This window comes from Nerophis lumbriciformis, linkage group LG21, assembly GCF_033978685.3.
Source record: "Nerophis lumbriciformis linkage group LG21, RoL_Nlum_v2.1, whole genome shotgun sequence".
NCBI lineage: Eukaryota > Metazoa > Chordata > Actinopteri > Syngnathiformes > Syngnathidae > Nerophis > Nerophis lumbriciformis.
Genome location: NC_084568.2, coordinates 28,927,357 through 28,953,027, shown reverse-complemented (window position 1 = coordinate 28,953,027; position 25,671 = coordinate 28,927,357). Strand labels below are relative to the sequence as shown.

The window sequence follows — 25,671 nt, the reverse complement described above, 5'->3', positions numbered from 1 at the left end:
ACACACGAGTCCTATAGTTTGTAAGATAAGACTATAAAATATGTGAAAAATACATTTGAGTCTTATAGTTTGTAAGATACGACTATAAAATATGTGAAAAATACATTTGAGTCCTATAGTTTGTAAGATAAGACTATAAAATATGTGAAAAATACATTTGAGTCCTATAGTTTGTAAGATACGACTATAAAATATGTGAAAAATACATTTGAGTCTTATAGTTTGTAAGATAAGACTATAAAATATGTGAAAAATACATTTGAGTCTTATAGTTTGTAAGATAAGACTATAAAATATGTGATGTGAAATATACATGTGAGTCCTATAGTTTGTAAGAAAAGACTATAAAATATGTGGAAAATACATGTGAGTCCTATAGTTTCTAAGATAAGACTATAAAATATGTGAAAAATACATTTGAGTCCTATAGTTTGTAAGATAAGACTATAAAATATGTGAAAAATACATTTGAGTCCTATAGTTTGTAAGATAAGACTATAAAATATGTGAAAAATACATGAGTCCTATAGTTTGTAAGATAAGACTATAAAATATGTGAAAAACACACGAGTCCTATAGTTTGTAAGATAAGACTATAAAATATGTGAAAAATACATTTGAGTCTTATAGTTTGTAAGATAAGACTATAAAATATGCGAAAAATACATGTGAGTCCTATAGTTTCTAAGATAAGACTATAAAATATGTGAAAAATACATTTGAGTCTTATAGTTTGTAAGATAAGACTATAAAATATGCGAAAAATACATGTGAGTCCTATAGTTTGTAAGATAAGACTATCAAATATGTGAAAAATACATTTGAGTCTTATAGTTTGTAAGATAAGACTATAAAATATGCGAAAAATACATGTGAGTCCTATAGTTTGTAAGAAAAGACTATAAAATATGTGAAAAATACATTTGAGTCTTATAGTTTGTAAGATAAGACTATAAAATATGCGAAAAATACATTTGAGTCCTATAGTTTGTAAGATAAGACTATAAAATATGTGAAAAATACATGAGTCCTATAGTTTGTAAGATAAGACTATAAAATATGTGAAAAACACACGAGTCCTATAGTTTGTAAGATAAGACTTTAAAATATGTGAAAAATACATTTGAGTCTTATAGTTTGTAAGATAAGACTATAAAATATGCGAAAAATACATGTGAGTCCTATAGTTTGTAAGATAAGACTATAAAATATGTGATGTGAAATATACATGTGAGTCCTATAGTTTCTAAGATAAGACTATAAAATATGTGAAAAATACATTTGAGTCTTATAGTTTGTAAGATAAGACTATAAAATATGCGAAAAATACATGTGAGTCCTATAGTTTCTAAGATAAGACTATAAAATATGTGAAAAATACATTTGAGTCTTATAGTTTGTAAGATAAGACTATAAAATATGCGAAAAATACATGTGAGTCCTATAGTTTGTAAGATAAGACTATCAAATATGTGAAAAATACATTTGAGTCTTATAGTTTGTAAGATAAGACTATAAAATATGTGATGTGAAATATACATGTGAGTCCTATAGTTTGTAAGATAAGACTATAAAATATGTGAAAAATACATTTGAGTCCTATAGTTTGTAAGATACGACTATAAAATATGTGAAAAATACATTTGAGTCTTATAGTTTGTAAGATAAGACTATAAAATATGCGAAAAATACATGTGAGTCCTATAGTTTCTAAGATAAGACTATAAAATATGTGAAAAATACATTTGAGTCTTATAGTTTGTAAGATAAGACTATAAAATATGCGAAAAATACATGTGAGTCCTATAGTTTGTAAGATAAGACTATCAAATATGTGAAAAATACATTTGAGTCTTATAGTTTGTAAGATAAGACTATAAAATATGCGAAAAATACATGTGAGTCCTATAGTTTCTAAGATAAGACTATAAAATATGTGAAAAATACATTTGAGTCTTATAGTTTGTAAGATAAGACTATAAAATATGTGAAAAATACATTTGAGTCCTATAGTTTGTAAGATACGACTATAAAATATGTGAAAAATACATTTGAGTCTTATAGTTTGTAAGATAAGACTATAAAATATGTGATGTGAAATATACATGTGAGTCCTATAGTTTGTAAGATAAGACTATAAAATATGTGAAAAATACATTTGAGTCCTATAGTTTGTAAGATACGACTATAAAATATGTGAAAAATACATTTGAGTCCTCTAGTTTGTAAGATAAGACTATAAAATATGTGATGTGAAATATACATGTGAGTCCTATAGTTTGTAAGATAAGACTATAAAATATGTGAAAAATACATTTGAGTCCTATAGTTTGTAAGATAAGACTATAAAATATGTGAAAAATACATTTGAGTCCTATAGTTTGTAAGATACGACTATAAAATATGTGAAAAATACATTTGAGTCCTATAGTTTGTAAGATACGACTATAAAATATGTGAAAAATACATTTGAGTCTTATAGTTTGTAAGATAAGACTATAAAATATGTGAAAAATACATTTGAGTCTTATAGTTTGTAAGATAAGACTATAAAATATGTGATGTGAAATATACATGTGAGTCCTATAGTTTGTAAGAAAAGACTATAAAATATGTGGAAAATACATGTGAGTCCTATAGTTTCTAAGATAAGACTATAAAATATGTGAAAAATACATGAGTCCTATAGTTTGTAAGATAAGACTACCGTATTTTTCGGACTATAAGTCGCAGTTTTTTTCACAGTTTGGCCGGGGGTGCGACTTATACTCAGGAGTGACTTATGTGTGAAATTATTAACACATTACCGTAAAATATCAAATAATATTATTTAGCTCATTTACGTAAGAGACTAGACGTATAAGATTTCATGGGATTTAGCGATTAGGAGTGACAGATTGTTTGGTAAACGTATAGCATGTTCTATATGTTATAGTTATTTGAATGACTCTTACCATAATATGTTACGTTAACATACCAGGCACGTTCTCAGTTGGTTATTTATGCCTCATATAACGTACACTTATTCAGCCTGTTGTTCACTATTCTTTATTTATTTTAAATTGCCTTTCAAATGTCTATTCTTGGTGTTGGGTTTTATCAAATACATTTCCCCAAAAAATGCAACTTATACTCCAGTGCGACTTATATATGTTTTTTTCCTTCTTTATTATGCATTTTCGGCCGGTGCGACTTATACTCCTGAGCGACTTATACTCCGAAAATAACGGCATACAATATGTGAAAAATACATGTGAGTCCTATAGTTTGTAAGATAAGACTATAAAATATGTGAAAAATTCATGTGAATCCTATAGTTTGTAAGATAAGACTATAACATACAGTATACATGTGAGTCCTTTAGTTAGTAAGATAAGATTATAAAATATGTGAAAAATAAATTTGAGTCCTACAGTTTGTAAGATACGACTATAAAATGATGTGAAAAATACTAGTGAGTCCAATAGTTTGTAAGATAAGACTATAAAATGTGAAAAATACATATGAGTCCTATAGTTTGTAAGATAAGACTATAAAATATGCGAAAAATACATGTGAGTCCTATAGTTTGTAAGATAAGACTATAATATGTGATGTGAAAAATACATGTGAGTCCTATAGTTTGTAAGATAAGACTATAAAATATGTGAAAAATACATTTAAGTCCTACAGTTTGTAATATAAGACTATAAAATATGTGGAAAAAAAACATTTAGTCCTATAGTTTGTAAGATAAGACTATAAAATATGTGAATTGTATGCACACCTCAACAGTTCATACATGACATCACTCAGGTGAGGCATTCCTGTGTCTGTGTTGATATGTTATGACTCTCAGGGCTCCACAAAGCAACAATGAGTCGGCAGTTTGTCCAACTCCAACTCCTCATTGCGTCAAAAAGGTTTCACATCGCGATAGACACACGATAACACGTGGACTTGAGGCTTACAAGCAAACGTCCACAAGAGGGCGCCGTTATTCACCTCTCAGCTCTGCCTTGTTCTGTTTGATGTTCTCCACTAGATGGCGCTCAAACTTTGTGTTTGCCAAGCAGTTGTCCACCTGAGGACAGGTGTGTTTGCTTGGAACACAGGAGAGAGAGAGACAGAGAAATGGATAAAGAGAGAGATAGAGAGACGGGTTGCCAGTCTGACTATCTACACAAAGATATTCAGCATCTGTCCACAAATACAGTTGCAACTTGATTTTAGTACAGAAGCAAAAGTTATCATTGTGTTGCTTTTGCTGTATTGTTGTCAAATGTCTAATTCTAGTTAATATTGCACTTGCACCAGCATAACAATGTCACATATTCTATTAGTCCAATATTTGTATGTATAAAGATTCTTTAAAGATGATACAAATACAAAGTGCATGCTATATTGAATGTATTGACGAGACTACACTCTTATAGAAAAGCTGTATAAACAACATGCTTATTATTGTTGTGACTGTATAGCTGGCAATACTTGGCATTGCATCATAAATAGATAAAAGGCATATGGTAGGTAAAATAAGGTAAATAGAAGGTAACATCAGGTAAAATAAAAGTAAAATAAGTTAAAAGAAGGTAGAATAAGTTAATTAAAAGGTAAATAAGGTAAAGAGGATGTAAAAGAAAGTAAAAAAGGTCATGCAATATAAAACAAGGTAAATAGAAGGTAAAATAATGCAAATAGAAGGTAAAAAAAAGGCAAATAGAAGGTAAAACAGGTTAAAAAACGTGAATATAAGGTAAAACAATGTCAATAAAAGGTAAATAGAAGGTAAAACAAGCTAAATTGAAGGCGGAACAGGGTCAATAAAAGGTGAAACAAGGTCAATTGAGGGTAAAGTAAGGTAAATAAAAGGTAAAAGAAGGAATTAAAATACGGTAAAACAAGGACCGTAGATGGTAAAAGAATGTAAATAGAAGGTAAGAAAGGTAAAACAAGGTATGTAGAAAGGAGATACAAGGCAAAATAAGGCAATAGAAGGTAAAACAAATGTCAATAAAAAGTAAATATAAGGTAAAACAAAGAAAATAGAAGTTAAAATATGGTAAAACAAGGACCATTAATGGTAAAAGAAGGTAAATAGAAGGTAAAACAATGTCAATAAAAAGTAAATAAGGTAAAACAAAGAAACTAGAAGTTATAATATGGTAAAACAAGGACCATTAATGGTAAAAGAAAGTAAATAGAAGGTATAAAAGGTAAAAGAAAGCAAATACAAGGTAATAAAAAATGTCAATACAATTTAAATATGGGTAAAACAATGTCAACAAAAAGTAAATATAAGGTAAAAGAAGGTAAATAGAAGTTCAAATATGATAAAACAAAGAACGTAGATGTAAAAGGCGGTAAATAAAATGTAAACAGAAGGTCAAACAAAAATAAATAGTAAGTAAAAAGAAGGCAAAACAATGTTAATAAAATGTAAATTTAGGTAAAACAGTGTCAATGAAAATAAACATAAGTTAAAAGAAAGTAAATTAAAGATTTATATTATGGGTTACTGAGGTGCGGTCTCAGTGAAGTTGAAATGATGCATAAAGTTGAAAATGTTGGATGACAAAGTGAGCGTGACGGATGTTTCCCGCCATTCATTGCGCGCTGTGGAGAGACGATCATTGTCGCCACGTGACATCATAATACCACCCGCTGACAGGCACTTGCACCTTGTCACGGTCATCCCGGCCATTACCCGCCTGCACCTGTGCGCGCGTCACCGCCTCCCTTTTTCCTGCACGCACCCAACGCAACCTCCGGACACGCTGGTGCGCGCCTTCCCCGTACAGTATGTGCACGGCTACTGTACATGCAGGGTGCACGTGCACGCGCTCTGCTTTGGACCACTTGTCGGTCTTCACGCACTTTGATGGGGACGTGGACATCCAGCAGGGAACATGCCTGTGATGAAGGGATTACTTGCACCGCAGAACACCTTTCTGGACACCATTGCCACGCGCTTTGATGGCACGCGTAAGTTGGCCACGATTATTCACAGTATTATTATGTTGACTGTATTATTATATTAACACTATTATTATGTTGACACTATTATTATATTACACTATTATGTTAACAGTATTATTATATTAACACTATTATGTTGACACTATTATTATATTAACACTATTATTATGTTGACACTATTATTATATTACACTATTATTATGTTAACAGTATTATTATATTCACATAGTAGTATTATGTTGACTGTATTATTATATCAACACTTATTATATTGACAGTATTATTATATTCACATAGTATTATTATGTTGACAGTATTATTATATTAAGGCTATTATGTTGACAGTATTATTATATTGACAGTATTATTATGTTGACAGTAATATTATATTAACACTAGTATTATGTTGACAGTAATATTATATTAACAGTATTATTATGTTGCCTGTAATATTATATTAACACTATTATTATGTTGACAGTATTATGTTATTATGTTGACAGTATTATTATATTGATAGTATAATTATGTTGACAGTATTACTATATTCACATAATAGTATTATGTCGACAGTATTATTATATCAACACTATTATTATGTTGACAGTATTATTATATTCACATAGTATTATTATGTTGACAGTATTATTATATTAAGGCTATTATTATCCATCCATCCATCCATTTCTACCGCTTGTCCCTTTTGGGGTCGACAGTATTATTATGTTGACAGTAATATTATATTAACACTAGTATTATGTTGACAGTATCATTATGTTGACAGTAATATTATATTAACAGTATTATTATGTTGACTGTATTATTATATTATCACTATTATTATGTTGACAGTATTAATATGTTGACAGTATTATTATATTGACAGTATTATTATATTAACACTATTATTATGTTGACAGTATTATTATATTGACAGTATTATTATATGAACACTATTATGTTGACAGTATTATTATATTGACAGTATTATTATATTGACATATTAATATTATATTGACAGTATTATTATTATATTGACAGTATTATTATATTGACATAGTATTATTATATTGACATAGTATTATTATTTTGACAGTATTATTATATTGACATAGTAATGTTATATTGACATAATTATTATATTGAAAATATTATTATATTTACAGTATTATTATGTATGAATGACTCGTTAAATCATGTCTGTAACAAATAAACCAAAACTAGTATTCATGTATTCACGTATTTGTCATCAAATGACTTGGTAATGCATGTCTGAAACAAATAAACCAATACTAGTATTCATGTATTCGCATATTTGTCATCAAATGACTTGTTAAAGCATGTCTGTAAGAAATAAACCAATACTAGCATGTGTGTGTTCACATATTTGGCATCAAATGACTTGTTAATGCATGTCTGAAACAAATAAAACACTACTAGTATTCATGTATTCACATATCTGTCATAAAATTACTTGTTAAAGCATGTCAGTAAGAAATAAACCAATACTAGCATACATGTGTTCACATATTTGGCATCAAATGACGTGTTAAAACATGTCTGTAACAAATAAACCAAAACTAGTATTCATGTGTTCACATATTTGGCATCAAATTACTTGTTAATGCATGTCTGAAACAAATAAACCAATACTGGTATTCATATATTCACATATTTGTCATCAAATGACTTGTTAAAGCATGTCTGAAACAAATAAACCACTACTAGTATTCATGTATTCACATATTTGTCATAAAATGACTTGGTAATGCATGTCTGAAACAAATAAACCAATACTAGTATTCATGTATTCGCATATTTGTCATCAAATGACTTGTTAAAGCATGTCTGTAAGAAATAAACCAATACTAGCATGTGTGTGTTCACATATTTGGCATCAAATGACTTGTTAATGCATGTCTGAAACAAATAAAACACTACTAGTATTCATGTATTCACATATCTGTCATAAAATTACTTGTTAAAGCATGTCAGTAAGAAATAAACCAATACTAGCATACATGTGTTCACATATTTGGCATCAAATGACGTGTTAAAACATGTCTGTAACAAATAAACCAAAACTAGTATTCATGTGTTCACATATTTGGCATCAAATTACTTGTTAATGCATGTCTGAAACAAATAAACCAATACTGGTATTCATATATTCACATATTTGTCATCAAATGACTTGTTAAAGCATGTCTGTAACGAATAAACCACTACTAATGTATTTGTCCTAAAATGACATGCCTCTAAAACGTGTTGTTGCCTAATTGAAAACAACAAAGTGTTTTTCAAGTCACATCGTTGAAGTTTGAAGTGCAGTAGTCAACATAAAAACAGACCAGACCAAAAGTTCAAAGCATGAGGACTGACAGTATAATAATACTATTAATATAATTATACTGTTAATATAATAATACTATGTCAATATTATAATACTGTCAATATAATAATACTGTCAATATAATAATGCTATGTAAATGCTACTATGTCAATATAATACCACTGTCAATATAATAATACTATGTCAGACATAGTATTAATATCTTGACAGTATTATTATATTGACAGTATCATTATATTGTTATAGTATTATTATATTGACAGTATTATTATCTTGACACTATTATTATATTGACAGTATTATATTAACACTATGATTATTATTATCTTGACACTATTATTATATTGACAGTATTATATTAACACTATGATTATTATTATCTTGACAGTATTATTATATTGACAGTATTATATTAACACTATTATTATTTTGACATTATTACTATATTGACATAGTATTATTATGTTGACAGTATTATTATTTTGACAGTATTATTGTATCAACAATATTATTATATTGACATAGTATTATTATATTGACATAGTATTATTAAATGAACGGTATTATTATATTAACACTATTATTATACTGTCAGTCCTCATGCTTTGAACTTTTGATCTGGTCTGTTTTTATGTTGACGACTGCATTCCTTCAAACTTCAACAACACTTTGCAGTTTTTAATTAGGCAACAACACGTTTTAGAGGCAAGTCATTTTAAGACAAATACACTAGTAGTGGTTTATTTGTTTCATACATGCTTCAACAGGTCATTTGATGACAAATATGTGAATATATGAATACTAGTATTTGCTACAGACATGCTTTTACAAGTCATTTAATGACAAATATGTGAATACATGAATACAAGTATTAGTTTATTTGTTACAGACATGCTTTAACAAGTCATTTGATGACAAATATGTGAGCACATAAATACTAGTATTGGTTTATTTGTTACAGACATGCTTTAACAAGTCATTTTATGACAACCATGTGAATACATGAATACTAGTATTGGTTTATTTGTTACAGACATGCTTTAACAAGTCATTTTATGACAACCATGTGAATACATGAATACTAGTATTGGTTTATTTGTTACAGACATGCTTTAACAAGTCATTTTATGACAACCATGTGAATACATGAATACTAGTATTGGTTTATTTGTTTCAGACATGCATTAACAAGTCATTTGATGACAAATATGTGAATACATGAATACTAGTCGTGGTTTATTTGTTTTAGACATGCATTAACAAGTCATTTGATGAACAAATATGTGCAAACATGAAAACTAGTATTGGTTTATTTGTTTCAGACATGCTTTAACAAGTCATTTGATAACAAATATGTGAATACATGAATACCAGCATTGGTGTATTTGTTTCAGACATGCTTTAACAAGTAATTTGATCACAAATATGTGAATACATGAATACTAGTATTGGTTTATTTGTTACAGACATGATTTAATAAGTCATTTGATGACACATATGTGAATACATGAATACTAGTTTTGGTTTGATTCAGACATGCTTTAACAAGTCATTTGATGACAAATATGTGAATACTACTATTGGTTTATTTGTTACAGACATTATTTAACAAGTCATATGATGACAAATATATGCGCACATGAATACTAGTATTGGTTTATTTGTTTTAACAAGTTACATGAAGGAACGTCACATGCTTACAGTTGCACAGTTCTCCATGTTTATTCCTAATATAAGCTTTAACATCTTACATTTTGTCATTGACATTTGATTCATTAGTTCAAATACATGCTGAAAAAAATCGATTTATGTCCATATTGAGATTTTTATTTTTTCCGATTCAAAATCAGTTCATCACTTCAAAAAAAAAAAAATTTTTTTTAAAGAATCAATTTTTTTAAAAGACCGCACATGTTCACTGCGCGTACAAGTCAAGAGGAGCTTTGGTTACCTGTTTTAAAAGTATTGCGAGAATCGTTTTAAATGGAAAATTGAATCTCAATCGATTCATCTCCACAAGAATCGGTATTTAATGATGAGTTGGTGTAGGATTCCCATCCCTGATATTGACTACTATCGCACCAGTCAATCGTTTGGATATTCTAACACAGTAGCATTAGAACATGTCTATTGTAATTAATAAAAGATTTTCAAATGAATCGCGATTCTTATGTGTGACATTCTTAATATACTATCATTTAAAAAAAAAAATCCGAATCGAATCGTTACCCCCAAGATTCGAATCGAATTATGTGGTGCCCGACGATTGACAGCCCAACTTACAAGGACACAATGTGAAGATGACAAATATATCTGCCATGACACATGATGGTATTCACTGTTCAAATGTACATTTGATTTGTTCACCTGGCAATTCATTGAGGAATTGTCCATTGACTGTATCTACTGTACAAACTGTATCTACTATATCTACTGTATCGCTACAATAGATTCATTATGTCTTCGTCTTGAAAACATGTTCAGTTTTTCACATATTAGGTACAATATGGAAGTTTTATGGATGTACACAATCCCATCTATTAACTTGTGTGAACAGAAGTACAGTCAGTACACAAAAGCACAGTCAGCAAACAAAAGTACAGTAAGTTCACAGAAGTACAGTAAGTAAACATAGTCCACTGGAGAATTGTTAGTTTTCAGCACCATGTACAAAGCCAATAGATCTGTTAGTTTTCAGCACCATGGACAAGGCCAAAAATGACTTTTGTAAGTCCGACTTGGTGGTCTGCAAGTTATGGATATGATTGATTATTAGTTTATTTCAAACAGTTACAATCTCACCTATTGACTACATTTCATCATGCAGCAGGAAAAGACAGAGCTTATTTGATCCTAGCCACATTTGTTTGTTCACTTCCTGTATTCAGTGTGTAACACAAGCAAACAAAGAAAACATCATCAAGTCCACAAGAAACAGATCAGTTGCTGAATATGTGATCATTTATGTGTAATTTGTCCACCAAGTTCTAGATGTTTTTTCAGTTTTCGGAAAAAAGAGGAACATTTCAGAAGAAAAAAGAGGAAAATTGAGGGGGGAAATGAAAATTTATAGGGGGGGAAAAAAGAGGAAAATTGAGGGAAAAAGAGGAACTTTTTAGAATAAAAAAGAGGAAAACCTCGGGGGGAGAATAAAATTGAAAGGAAAAATAGGAAAATTGAGAAAAAAAGAGGAACATTTTAGAAGAAAAAAGAGGGAAATTAAGGGGTAGAAAAGGAAAATTGAGGAAAAAAATAGGACAATTGAGGAAAAAAAGAGCAAAATTGGGAGAAAAGGGAACATTGAGAGAAATAAAGATGAAACTTGAGGAAAAAAAGAGGAAACTTGAGAAAAAAAAAGAACAAAAAGAGGAAAATGGAGAGGAAAATGGAGAAAAAGAGAAAACATTTTTAAAAAGAAGAAAAATTGAGGGGGAAACAAGAGGAACATTGAAAAGAAAAGAGGAAATTTTATGAAAAAAAAGGAAAATTGAGAGAGAGAAAAAGGGGAAAATTTACAAAAAAGAGGAACATTTTGAAAAAAGAGGAGAATTGAGGGGGAAAGAGGGGGGGGGGGGATTGACAAAAAATGCTGCCACTTCAAACCTGAAAAAGGATGTTGGAAATCAATACTACATTTCCTGCAGCTGTGTCCATTTCTACAGTGGCGCTCACCAAGTACCACCTCAGAAAAAACTTGGCTCACCAAGTACCACCATAATGACCCACATTAAAATGCAGTAGCGTAGTAGGCTTAAGTATTCATCAAATACCACCATAATGACCCACAGTAAAATGCAGTAGCGTAATAGGCCTAAGTATTCATTAAAAACAAGGCAGAGGTTTTATTGAACAAGTGTATTTCATATTTTTGGCCACTGTAATATACAGTTTGCATATAGGAAAATAAAAGACTGTACTTTAATCAGGTGATTCTTTGGCGTACCACTAGAGGGAGCCCACGTACCACAGTTTGACAATCACTGCTGTAAAACTACAACTAACAGTGTTGAGATTGTAATCATCCAAATATGATTAGCAGCAGAGTGGACAATGTTGTGGTTTGGAGGCGACAATAAGTAAGCGAGCTAGACGTGCTCCTGATCGTCTCCTTGTCCTGCAGCTAGTCTAGGCAAGAAGAACAGCGAGTACCTGCGGCTGAGGCAAGCGTTCAACACATTTTCTTTGGATCCTATTTTCATAATTAAAATGCAGAAGTGATATTTTGATGCAAAAAGAAGCGTTTAAAAATGCATTCGGAAAAAAGAGGAACATTTCAGAAGAAAAAAGAGGAAAATTGAGGGGGAAAATTAAAATGTATAAGGGGAAAAAAGAGGAAAATTAAGGAAAAAAGAGGAACATTTCATAAGAAAAAAGAGGAAAATTGAGGGCGGGGGGAATACATTTGAAAGGAAAAATAGGAAAACTGAGAAAAAAAAACAGGAACATTTTAGAAGAAAAAAGAGGAAAATTAGGGGTACAAGAGGAAAATTGAGAACAAAAAATAGGACATATGAGGAAAAAAGAGCTAAATTGAGGAGATTAGGGAAAATTGAGAGAAATAAAGAGGAACATTGAGGAAAATAAGAGGAAACTTGAGGGAAAAAAAAGAGGAAACTTGAGAGAGAAAAAAGGAACAAAAAGAGAAAATTGAGAGGAAAAAATAGTAAAATAGAGAAAAAAGGAAAACTTTTAAAAAGAAGAAAAACTGAGGGGGAAACAAGAGGAACATTGAGAAGAAAATAGGAAAATTTATGAAAAAAAGGAAAATTGAGATGATTAAAATGCAGAACTGATATTTTGATGCAAAAAGAAGCGTTTAAAAACGCATTCGGGGAAAAAAAGGAACATTTCAGAAGAAAAAAGAGGAAAATTGAGGGGGGGAATTAAAATGTATAGGGGGAAAAAAAGAGGAAAATTAAGGAAAAAAAGAGGAACATTTCATAAGAAAAAAGAGGAAAATTGAGGGGGGGAATACATTTGAAAGGAAAAATAGGAAAACTGAGAAAAAAAAACAGGAACATTTTAGAAGAAAAAAGAGGAACATTAGGGGGTAAAAGAGGAAAATTTAGGAAAAAAATAGGTCAACTGAGGAAAAAAGAGCTAAATTGAGGAGAAAAGGGAACATTGAGAGAAATAAAGAGGAACATTGAGGAAAATAAGAGGAAACTTGAGAAAAAAAAGAGGACACTTGAGAGAGAGAAAAAAAGAAACAAAAAGAGAAAATTTGAGAGGAAAAAATAGTAAAATGGAGAAAAAAGGAAAACTTTTAAAAAGAAGAAAAATTGAAGGGGAATCAAGAGGAACATTGAGAAGAAAATAGGAACATTTATGGGAAAAAAAGGAAAATTGAGATGATTAAAATGCAGAACTGATATTTTGATGCAAAAAGAAGCGTTTAAAAACGCAGATGAAAATTCACATGCCTGCACATTCCGGAAAAAAAAGGAAAGGACTTAAAAGGGTGCCTTGAGGAACGCCTCAGTTATGTCAATGACAAGTTTGGAGCTCAGTGTTGTATGTTTGCTAGCAAGGTTCAAAGGTCAATGCAAGGACGTGTAAACAGTGCGTTTCCATGCTCCAAGTTCTTCTACACAACAAAAGCTCTTTAGTCTTTTTAGCAATTTGCTGCTAAAATGTTTGTCTCCCAAGTTTCCAACTGAACTCGGGGGCCAGAATGGTGTCTTTTCTGGGTCGGATTTGGCTCCCTGGCCGCGAGTTGACTAACCCTGGAATGCTTCTTTTGATGTCTAAGTTTTTGTGCAGGATAGACTGAATATTTCTAAAAAGACATGCACGCTTTGTCACATTTCCAAACTACTTTTAGCTGTAAAAATGTCAATGCAACCTTTTCAAGTTGTTCACTACACTCAAGTTAAGATATGGATTCATGAAACACCAATAAATAGAAACTAGAGAATAACAGTTAGCATTTGGCAGTACATATATACAAAACCCAAAACCAGTGAAGTTGGCACGTTGTGTAAATAGTAAATAAAAACAGAATACAATGATTTGCAAATCCTTTTGAACCTATATTCTAAGGTCTGTAATATCATCAAAAGGTTCAGAGAATCTGAAGAAATCACTGCACGTAACGTTGAATGCCCATGACCTTGGATCCCTCAGGCGGTACTGCATCAAAAAGCGACATCAGTGTGTAAAGGATATCACCACATGGGCTCAGGAACATTTCAGAAAACCACTGTCAGTAACTAAAGTTGGTCGCAACATCTGTAAGTGCAAGTTAAAACTCTACTATGCAAAGCGAAAGCCATTTATCAACAACACCCGGAAACGTAGCCGGCTTCGCTGGGCCGGAGCTCATCTAAGATGGACTGATGCAAAGTGGAAAAGTGTTCTGTGATCTGACGAGTCCACATTTCAAATAGTTTTTGGAAACTGTGGACGTCGTGTCCTCCGGATCAAAGAGGAAAATAACCATCCTGTGACTATCGGTCACTTAATTTCTGTTTGTTTCCTTGTTTTTGTATTTACTTCTGCTCTTATTTTGGTTTCCACTTCCTGCTTGTTCCGCTGAGCACTGTGTTCGTTCAGTCACCTGCTATTGATTGGCACATGGTCCACACCTCTCCCATCCAAAAGCAGAACCTAGTAACTCACTTCTAGCTGATTTTGATAAAACAAACGAAAACCAATCTATTTTATATTAAAGTCCCATCCATTCACAGAGATTTGATTTCTGCTTTGTTGATGTTAATTGGTATCCGCAATTCCAGCCTGCAATTTTCGTTCAGAATGTCCCTAAAATTTGGCGGGAAAATGAGTTACTGGGTTTTGTCATAGTAATTCACGGAAGGCATCAAAAATATTACAAAGGTAAATCCTAGTATAGTGAAAAATACACTGATTTATTTTTTCAAGATGTTTGTAGAACATAAAACGAACGTGTCACTCTATGGGAACTACAATGTTGCATTTCGACTGAACCATATATCCACATTTGCGTGCACAAATGACAGGAGCGTCAGCATTTTATCAGGGTTAAGCCAATTCGCCGCTTTGTCACTACACTGTTTATCTTACGGACCCTGCCAAGTCACTGACATCTCGGTCAGGAATATCCAACCAGAAGAGCCTCTTTGCAGGAGGAGCAACGCGCAACAATTTAACTATTCCCTCCTTCTTTGATGGCGGAATGCCACGTGGTTCTGTCCGTCTGGGGGGAAATTCCGCTGTGACATCGAATTTCGAAGTCAAGAAATCAACTTCAGTGTAATGGTCAGCGAAGTCCACTTTGTACTGCATGGTCCGCCTTCCTTTAGTGAATTTTACTTCACGTACATTCCCCAACAGCGGCATCGTTGTTTTCTTTCCACTGCGAGCACGTTGTTTGCCGCTGAATTCAAAGAACTCACGATGTTCCATGACAACGGGTTTGATGGTTCTTGATGCTGTCTTACAAAGATCTACAAAGTCATCAAACGTATAGATGTTTTCTTGACCTTTCATTTTCTTGCCGATTGAGCCATGGATTGAATCTGCTCTCATGAACGTGTGTCCTTTCTCCAGATATTTTATCACAATCTCGTGTGGGCCCCATTCTGCGTTTGTACATTGGGCAAGAGCCGAATACAGTGTCCAGTTTTTATTTTGACCTCCACAGTTATCTGCCCAAAAGAGTATGCAAGGGGAAGAATCAAGAACAATACATTTAATGAAGGTACTTGCAACGTCCTGGGCCAATCGTCCAGATATCCCCTCGTGCCATAATATCACATAATCAGGTTGACCGTCGGCCCCCATTCGCGCAAATGTCTCATTAAAGACAATAAGGCGACTGACAAAGAAGCTCTCTTTGGTCGAAAGCTCAGTCAGTTAGCGTATTATGAGAACAGACAACTGCGTGGACGCGATTTCATAGCCATTCTGCGCAAAATACGGGATTGATTTCACTCACCTTACATTTTCCAGGGCTAGAGCCACTAATCTTTTTCCTCTGCTCCAAGACATACTTCCGAATAAAACAAGTAAGTAGCTGGACCAAATAATCTTCGTCTGACAACCTCAATCAGTGAATATGCTGCTGGGCGCCGCCATCTTGCCACATGACTACAGCGTACAATCCGATTGGTCCCTTGAGATACTAGGTTTTTCTGTTGTATCTACGCAGTTATGTGGTAGTTGCTAGGTCCTGCCATGCGCGTAACAGCTTACTTACGGAACAAATTACAATATCGCATACACTAATGTGAAGCATATCACCTAGTAACTCCAAAATTATTATCAGCTCAGTTTTGACCAAAATTGAGTTACTGGGTTTTGCCTTTGGCCGCAGGTCCTGCGGCCAATCAGCATATGTCTATTTTCATGTTCTTTGATGTTTGATGTTTCCCTCATACACACATGTAAGAGGGATGTGTGCTATGGCTATGAGTTGTTTTTTCCCTTGGCCTCAGTCTGGACCCCCTCTCCAGGGGCCCAGGCTTAGACCGATTTTTTTGTCACCCCCCAAACCCCACCATTGTTTAGCTGTATCCCACCTTTTTTGTAAGGGGCGCTGAAAGTTGGCAGACCCGTCAGCGATCCTGTTCTGTCTCCCTGTATTGTTTGTCTGATCTTGAATGGGATTGTGCCGAAAAATTGTAATTTCCCCTCAGGGATTAATAAAGTATTTCTGATTATGCTTCACTCCAGCACTCCTCAGTGCACGAAGATTGCTTTATGTTGTGGAACGTTTATGTGCAAGACTGCTTCATTTCTGTTGATGATAATAAAGATCATCTTACCTGTTCATCGTCTGCTAGTTCCTGCATTTTGGGGTCTCAAAAACTGCAGCCATGCGAGTTCCTCACAAGCAGGAAGTGGAAACCAAAATAAGAGCACTGATAGGAATTAAATACAAAAACAAGGAAAGAAAGAGAAATGAAGTGACTGATCGTCATACATCCGGATTGTTCAAGGCGCAAAGTTCAAAAGCCAACATCTGTGATGGTATGGGGGTGTATTAGTGCTCAAGGCATGGGTAAGTTACACATCCGTGAAGGCATCATGGACGCCCCTGCTTATTTCAGCAAGACGATGCCAAGCCACGTGTTACAACAGCGTGGCTTCGTAGTAAAAGAGTGCTGGTACGACTGGCCTGCCTGTCGTCCAGACCTGTCTACCATTGAAAATGTGTGGCGCATTATGAAGCGTAAAACACGACAACGGAAAAAATTGGTCTCCTCAGTTCCCAAAAGTTTACTGAGTGTTGTTAAAAGGAAAGGCCATGTAACACAGTGGTAAAAATGCCCCTGTGCCAACTTTTTTGCAATGTGTTGCTGCCATTAAATTCTAAGTTGATGATTATTTGCAACAAAAAAAAAGACCTTTTTCAGTTCGAACATTAAATATCTTGTCTTTGCAGTCCATTCAATTGAATATACGTAAGTTGAAAATGATTTGCAAATCATTGCATTCTGTTTTTATTTACCATTTACACAACGTGCCAACTTCACTGGTTTTGGGGTTTGTGTATATATATATATAATTGACAAGCATTAAATTGAGGTGGTAGGAAAAGGTGCACACATCACTCCAGTATTAAATCAAATGTATATGTGACCACTGACCCCTATTTCTACCTGCGCCTGGTCACACCCTCCCTGACCCAACATTCTGCAGCTTCGGCAGCTTTGGGCCGTGACTTAAAGCAGGCCAAATGTCAAGCGCTTGCTCGGGGGCAGGAGCTCTCTTCTTACACAGAGCAAACTCATAGCGTCCTTGAGCGGAAAAAGGAAAGAAAGTTGAAGACGGCGCAGACCGGAGGCAGCAGGGCTTGACGGGACACATGGTGTGAGACGGCCTTGCCAGGAGCCCAGACAAGAATATTGAATATTGCCAGGAGCCCAGATGAGAAGGTTCTCTGCTGCACAACTATGACATCACCTGCAGCCCCCCCAAGGCAGGTCAGGCCTAGGAAAACGTACGGTAGCGGAGCACACGCTTGATTAGCTTTTGTTTGGCGTCGTCAGTGGCTATAGAAAGTGTGATGACTCCAACCTGTTATTATCATCTCCATTAGGAGATATGAAACGCCACTGATCCCCACGTGAAGGAGCGCTGATGAGGCAGTACGTACACACTGTTGATGAAAATTTGCAGGAACTCAGAAGATTCTCCAGTAGTAACGGCTTTGATAAATATACAGAGTTAACTTTCTATAAACAGAAATTAAACTTAGATACACTGTAGAGTAATCAGCGTACAGCTTATTCACGTTAAGCCTTGTGCTGTTACCACCTGTGACGCCACGCCGCTTTGTTTCATTTTCGCAGGTTCTTACTTCACTTCCTGCCTTGCAATGGTATTTGTTCCACTTCCTGTTTGTGTTTGTGGTTCCTGCAGTAGCTGCAACTTCGCACTTGGGGGGATTAGTGATGTGTGTTCCACCCGCTGCTTGACTCTTTCAAGCAGTTTCACGTCTACGTCGGCGTGAGATTTTTGCGTTGTTTGTCGGAGGAACGATCACGGTTACACTGCAAAAAGTCAGTGTTCAAAAACAAGAAAAAACAATACAAAAATGAGGGGTATTTTATTTGAACTAAGCAAAATTATCTGCCAATAGAACAAGAACATTTGGCTTGTCAAGACTTTCCAAAACAATTAAATTAGCTAACTTCAATAAACCCAAAAATACCTTAAAATAAGTATATTCTCACGAAGAACAAGTGCACTTTTCTTGGTAGAAAAAAAATATGAGACCTTTTTGCTCAATATGTTGAAAAATATTCTTAAATTAAAGGCCTACTGAAACCCACTACTACCGACCACGCAGTCTGATAGTTTATATATCAATGATGAAATCTTAACATTGCAACACATGCCAATACGGCCGGGTTAACTTATAAAGTGCAATTTTAAATTTCCTGCAAAACTTCCGGTTGAAAACGTCTAGGTATGATGACGTATGTGCGTGACGTCGATGGTTGAAACGGAAGTATTGGGACGCCATTGTATCCAATACAAAAAGCTCAGTTTTCATCGCAAAATTCCACAGTATTCTGGACATCTGTGTTGGTGAATCTTTTGCAATTTGTTTAATGAACAATGGAGACTGCAAAGAAGAAAGCTGTAGATGCGATCGGTGTATTAGCGTCTGGCTACAGCAACACAACCAGGAGGACTTTGACTTGGATAGCAGACGCGCTATCCGACGCTAGCCGCCGACCGCATCGATGATCGGGTGAAGTCCTTCGTCGCTCCGTCGATCGCTGGATCGCAGGTGAGCTTCGGTGTTCATGAGCAGATGAGAGTTGGCGTAGGTGGAGAGCTAATGTTTTTATCATAGCTCTGTCGAGGTCCGTAGCTAAGTTAGATTCAATGGTGTCGTTAGCAACAGCATTGTTAAGCTTCGCCAGGCTGGAAAGCATTAACCGTGTAGTTACAGGTCCATGGTTTAATAGTATTGTTGATTTTCTGTCTATCCTTCCAGTCAGGGGTTTATTTCTTTTGTTTCTATCTGCAGTTAAGCCCGATGCTATCACGTTAGCTCCGTAGCTAAAGTGCTTCACCGATGTATTGTCGTGGAGATAAAAGTCACTGTGAATGTCCATTTCGCGTTCTCGACTCTCATTTTCAAGAGGATATAGTATCCGAGGTGGTTTAAAATACAAATCCGTGATCCATACTAGAAAAAGGAGAGAGTGTGGAATCCAATGAGCCCTTGTACCTAAGTTACGGTCAGAGTGAAAAAAGATGCGTCCTGCACTGCACTCTAATCCTTCACTCTCACGTTCCTCATCCACAAATCTTTCATCCTGGCTCAAATTAATGGGGTAATCGTTGCTTCCTCGGTCCCAATCGCTCTCGCTGCTGGTGTAAACAATGGGGAAATGTGAGGAGACTTTCAACTTGTGACGTCACGCTACTTCCGGTACAGGCAAGGCTTTTTTTAATCAGCGACCAAAAGTTGCGAACTTTATCGTCGTTGTTCTATACTAAATCCTTTCAGCAAAAATATGGCAATATCGCGAAATGATCAAGTATGACACATAGAATGGATCTGCTATCCCCGTTTAAATAAAAAAAATGTAATTTCAGTAGGCCTTTAAGTAAATGCTAGTGCCATTATCTTGACATAATGATATGCGCTCGGCATTACATTTACTTATACTAAAAACTAATTTATTGTTCCTAATGGAAATTCAACAAGGTCTCCTAGCCGCTCAGGCAAATCATATGGTCTAAAAATGCATTTTTCCATCGACAACATGACATAATCGCGCCAAGTGCGTGCTCTTTCAGTCAATAAGTGCGCATATATACAGCCCGGAACCCCGGCCAAAATTTTTTAAATTGTAATTTTGAAGAATTTATCTGAATGTGCATGAACTATTTCTGTTCAAAATTGTTAGAAATGTCACATGTTAAACGTTTAAATATTAACTGTCAGTTTGCTGTACTGTGCCAACTATACTACTATATGAGTACGTGTTTTCTATTGTTTCATTGAAAATAAAACAGCAAAGTCCATTTGGCTGTCATCCGTTTTAATTATGAGACACAATTGTGTCAAAGTCATGATTTTTTTTTTTCATGCTTGAAATAAGAAATTATTACTTTGAAAAAGTAGTTTTATAAAACAAGTAAAACACTAACATAAAATCTGCTTAGTGAGAAGAATTATTTTATCAGACAGATCTTACTTAGATTTCAGTTTTTGCAGTGGAGTAGGATTTTTGACTCGGTAGCTCTCTTTAGCTCGTTTTTCATGCACACTTTCCCTGTGATTGTTTTGTGCTTACCCCTGTTGCACTGGACTTTGGATTTAGGCTGCCTTCCTTTTACATGGAAACGCATTTATGATTTAAACACACGTTCAGGTCCGAGGGCCAATTCCAACTTGTGGGGCCTAAAACGAGGCTTAAAACTAGGGGGCACGGGGCCTTCTCTGTTGTTGGCCCTAAACTTTGGAATGCTCTGCTCCCTCATGTCAGAATGTTGAATGTTTTAAGTCTTGTCTTAAAACCCGCTTTTATTTTCTGGCTTTTAAATCGGCGTGAGTCTTGTGGTCCTCTGTGTCTTTTATTGTTTTATTCTATTACTGTATTTTCCGGACCATATGGCGCACTGCTGATGAGCAGGTCTCGTCAGGTCTATTTTCATACAAAAGGCGCACCGGATTATAAGGCGCATTAAAGGGGTCATATTATTATTATTTTGGTAACACTTTAGTATGGGGAACACATATTCACCATTAATTAGTTGCTTATTAACATCCACATTAGTAACATATTGGCTCTTAATTAGTCATTATTAAGTACTTATTAATGCCTTATTCTGCATGGCTTTATTATACAACCAGTAAGCCATTAACTGAGAGTCTTCCCTCAATAACCTCAGAATTATTGCTTATTAGAATCAGAATTCTGAATCAGAATCAGAAACAGAATAGTTTTTATTGCCATTGTCTTAGAACGGGTCCACAAACTAGGAATTGTTCTTGGTGAAGTGCAACATAAAACACATATAACACAGAATAGGTAATAAAATGAGCTTGTAATCCTAACCCTGACCCTAATATGTTCCCCTAGTGTCCAAATAACTCTAAATTAAGTCTTTGTTACTTTAATAAGCCACTAATAAATGGTGAATATGTTCCCCATACTAAAGTGTTACCATAATTTTTTTCTAAATGTAAAACACTCCCTTGTGGTCTACATAACATGTAATGGTGGTTCTTTGGTCAAAATGTTGCATAGATTATGTTTTACAGACCATCTTCAAGCCGCTTTCTGACAGTCGTTTCAGGATGCGCCGTTTTGTGGGCGGTCTTATTTACGTGGCTCACCTTCGGCAGCGTCTTTTCTTCGTCATCTTTGTTGTAGCGGTGTAGCGTGCAAGGACGGGAGTGGAAGAAGTGTCAAAACATGGAGCTAACTGTTTTAAATCAATAACGGAGAAGCAGCTCACGTGGCTCACTAGTGCAATCACAACGCCGGAAATGTGTCCCATGAAAAACTGTCTGACCGGAACACTCTAATAACTAAAGTTTCTTGGGTGAATAATGTTAACTCACTACACCGGTATGTTTTAGCACTTTCATGGCGAGTTTACTGACAGATATAAGTAAGAACTTTACACTACTTTATATTAGAAATGGCAACAGCGGAGGATGAATGTCCAATAACAAAAAGATAGAGAAAAAGAAGAAGCTTCTTGACTACGGCATCAGCACCGACTACAAAGGCGGACACGCGCAAATGTTCAGGACTTATGCAGATCCCAAATACCAGAGGTGTGGACTCGAGTCACATGACTTGGACTCGAGTCAGACTCGAGTCATGAATTTGATGACTTTAGACTCGACTTGACAAAATGTAAAAAGACTTGCAACTCGACTTAGACTTTAACATCAATTGGACTTGGACTTGAGCCTTTTGAATTGACATGACTTGACATGACTTGCTACTTTCCCCAAAACCCAAAGATGAAAAAGTTATTCGGGAGCGCTCCGTATTTTTCATTGTGTACTTGTCTATCAGCGTTGCATGTGTCAGCTGGTGTGGTCTCAGTACAACAGCCAATCAAATTAGATCTACTTTGTTTTCATCACACAGCATTCATCCAATCAAATTGCAGGACAACCAACGAAGAAGACATGTCCAAACCACACGCCAGTGAACAAAAAATGATACCTAAAATAAGTTTGTTTGGGTATAAAAATTACGAGGTGGTCAACACAAAACGGTTTGCAGTATGCAACACATGCGGTTCGAAAATTACTGATGGAGAGGCAACAACTTCCAACTTCGTCCGGCATTTGAAGTTGCACAAAGAACGGTAAGTTTTGAATGTAAGATAACGTTTATTGGCTAAGTAACGTGACTTTTATTTGCTGTGTAGTTAAATCAGTGAGGCTGTAAACTCACTGCTAACGTTATAACGTTATTGCAAACACGGGAATCTGTTGCAGTTCACTACCTTATTCATACTTTTTGTTCAGTGATTTTTTTTAAGCAGGGTTACGTTAGTCAATATATCATACGTAACGTTAGACGGCGGTCAGCAGCACCGCGTATTTTAGCCACCTAAAAAAAGACAAAAATAGTAAAATAAAGGTCAGTTAAAATGTATACTATATTATGAATATGTGTACCGTTTTAGCTAGCTTTCTGACATACTGTTGGTTGTTTACCTCAGTGGTCCCCAACCACCGGGCCGCGGCCCGGTACTGGTCCGTGGATCGATTGGTATCGGGCCGCACAAGAAATAATTTTTTTTTTTCTTTCTTTTTTTAATTAAATCAACATAAAAAACACAAGATACACTTACAAGTAGTGCACCAACCCAAAACAACTCTCTCCCCCCTTTTGTTCTGGGCATTGAACATGAAGACTCTTCCTTCACTGTTCCGAGTGGCCATGAGAGTCTTGGCAGTGCCTGCCTCCAGTGCTCCAGTGGAGCGAGTTTTCAGCCATGGTGGCATCATACTACGCCCCCATCGTGCACAAATGACTGACAGACTCTTGGCTAATTTGGTCTTTTGCAAATGCAATGCAGCATAGGGCCCTGACATATAAAAAGTACAACTTTTTTGTTATGTTCACGTATATGTCATGTTTTTTCAATGTTAACACTTTTGTACAAATAAGTACATTTGCACTTTATTTTTCAATGTGTTTGTTCTGTAAAGGAATGAGTTAATGTTTAAAATGACTGGTTAATAGTGCTATTATAAAGTGCAATGTCAGCACAATTTTCTTTCCTGCAATTTAAAATGCACTTGTTTTAATAAATAAATACAGCGTTTGAAAAGCATACACAATCTGTGTTAATATATTAGTCTGTGGTTAAAAGGACTTGAAAGGACTCGAAACTCAAAATGCAGGACTTAGGACTTGACTTGTGACTTTCCAGTCTTGACTTTGGACTTGACTCGGGGCTTGCCTGTCTTGACTCGGGACTTGACTCGGACTTGAGGGCAAAGACTTGAGACTTGCAAAACAATGACTTGGTCCCACCTCTGCCAAATACAAATCAGCAGGTACCAGAAGGTAAGAAAAGTTGCTTTTGCATTGTGAAACACAACGCCAGATAATAAGTCTTACCTTGTACACACACCATAATAATACTCGTATGTTGAAACACAGTAGCGGTGCAGCTTCATAGCTTACCAAAGTGGTACTAAAACATTTTGATAGATTTTTGAGCGCCGTGTGTAATGTTCTATATTTTCAATGGAACATATACAATTTTGGTGTTGTTTACTTGAGTCATATTGCAGTATCCACGTATCTCTTATGTGTGACTGCCATCTACTGGTCACACTTATCATTTCATCATGTACCAAATAAAATAGCTTCGAGGTCGGTAAGCACAACCAAAATCATTTCATACATTAGGCGCACCGGGTGATAAGGCGCACTGTCGATTTTTGAGAAAATGAAAGGATTTCAACTGCGCCTTATAGTCCGAAAAATACGGTATATTGATTTGTTTTTATTGTTTTATTGTATTTTATTGATGTCTTTTATTATTTTATTATATTATTATTTGTGTGTTTATTGTTTACTTGTTTCATTCTAAATGCTTGTAATTTGATTACTTTTATTGTTTCACTCTGGAGACAGTGTTGTTGTTAATAGTGCGATATAAATAAAGGGGATTGAACTACATGGAGAGCTTTCCAGTTACCATGTCGGAAAATCAAGGTAGCCACATTTGTTCTTGCCTTGTCTGAATAGAAACTACTGATGTGAAAATATGCACTTTTTCTGCAACCTTCACACACGGTGGATGGAGAGGAAACAGACGCTATTGCTAGCGACGTACAGCGTATATATCGCCTGAAATAAATGCAGTTTCTGCCAGTCACATTACCAAATAGAAAAGTAGAACAATACATCGTGTATGGCTGATTTACTGCCACAAAACCTAATCAGAAGTGCTAATAACGGATATTACATCATTGCTTACATCCAGAGCAGCCATCTTTGAAACCAAAAGTGGTGAGAATGCGCCGACTGATCTCGAGGGGCGTTCCAGTTGAAATTCCGACTCGGAACTCGGAAATTCGGATTTCCCAGCACAAAGGGAAGGCACCATGAGTACTTTTGAACATTGCCATTCCTGATCTCGCCTGCTGTCACCACATAAATTCCTTACTTGTGCAACTTGAAGACTGACGATGCACACCTCAGTGTCAGAAGTCAGCAATAAACACATTTCTTTTTACAAACCCCAAACCCAGTGAAGTTGGCACATTGTGTAAATAAATAAAAACAGATGGAAAGATTTGCAAATCCTTTTCAACCTATATTCAGTTGAATAGACTGCAAAGACAAGACATTTAATGTTTGAACTGGAAAACGTAATGTTTTGCAAATATTAGCTCATTTGGAATTTGATGCCTGCAA

At 34.9% G+C, this 25,671-nt stretch overlaps 2 protein-coding genes across 2 annotated transcripts in view; one reads left to right on the top strand and one right to left on the bottom strand.

The window, feature by feature from the left end:
* satb1a (SATB homeobox 1a) overlaps window positions 1-16,497 on the bottom strand; it is a 107,870-nt gene extending 91,373 nt beyond the window's left edge. The window contains exon 1 of the mRNA XM_061982497.2: window positions 16,230-16,497. The gene's annotated coding sequence lies outside the window, so the exon portion shown is untranslated. The remainder of the gene's footprint in view (window positions 1-16,229) is intronic.
* Window positions 5,889-25,671, top strand: part of kcnh8 (potassium voltage-gated channel, subfamily H (eag-related), member 8) — a 154,871-nt gene continuing 135,088 nt past the window's right edge. The window contains exon 1 of the mRNA XM_061982496.2: window positions 5,889-5,964. Coding sequence (XP_061838480.2) covers window positions 5,889-5,964 — 76 coding nt within the window. The remainder of the gene's footprint in view (window positions 5,965-25,671) is intronic.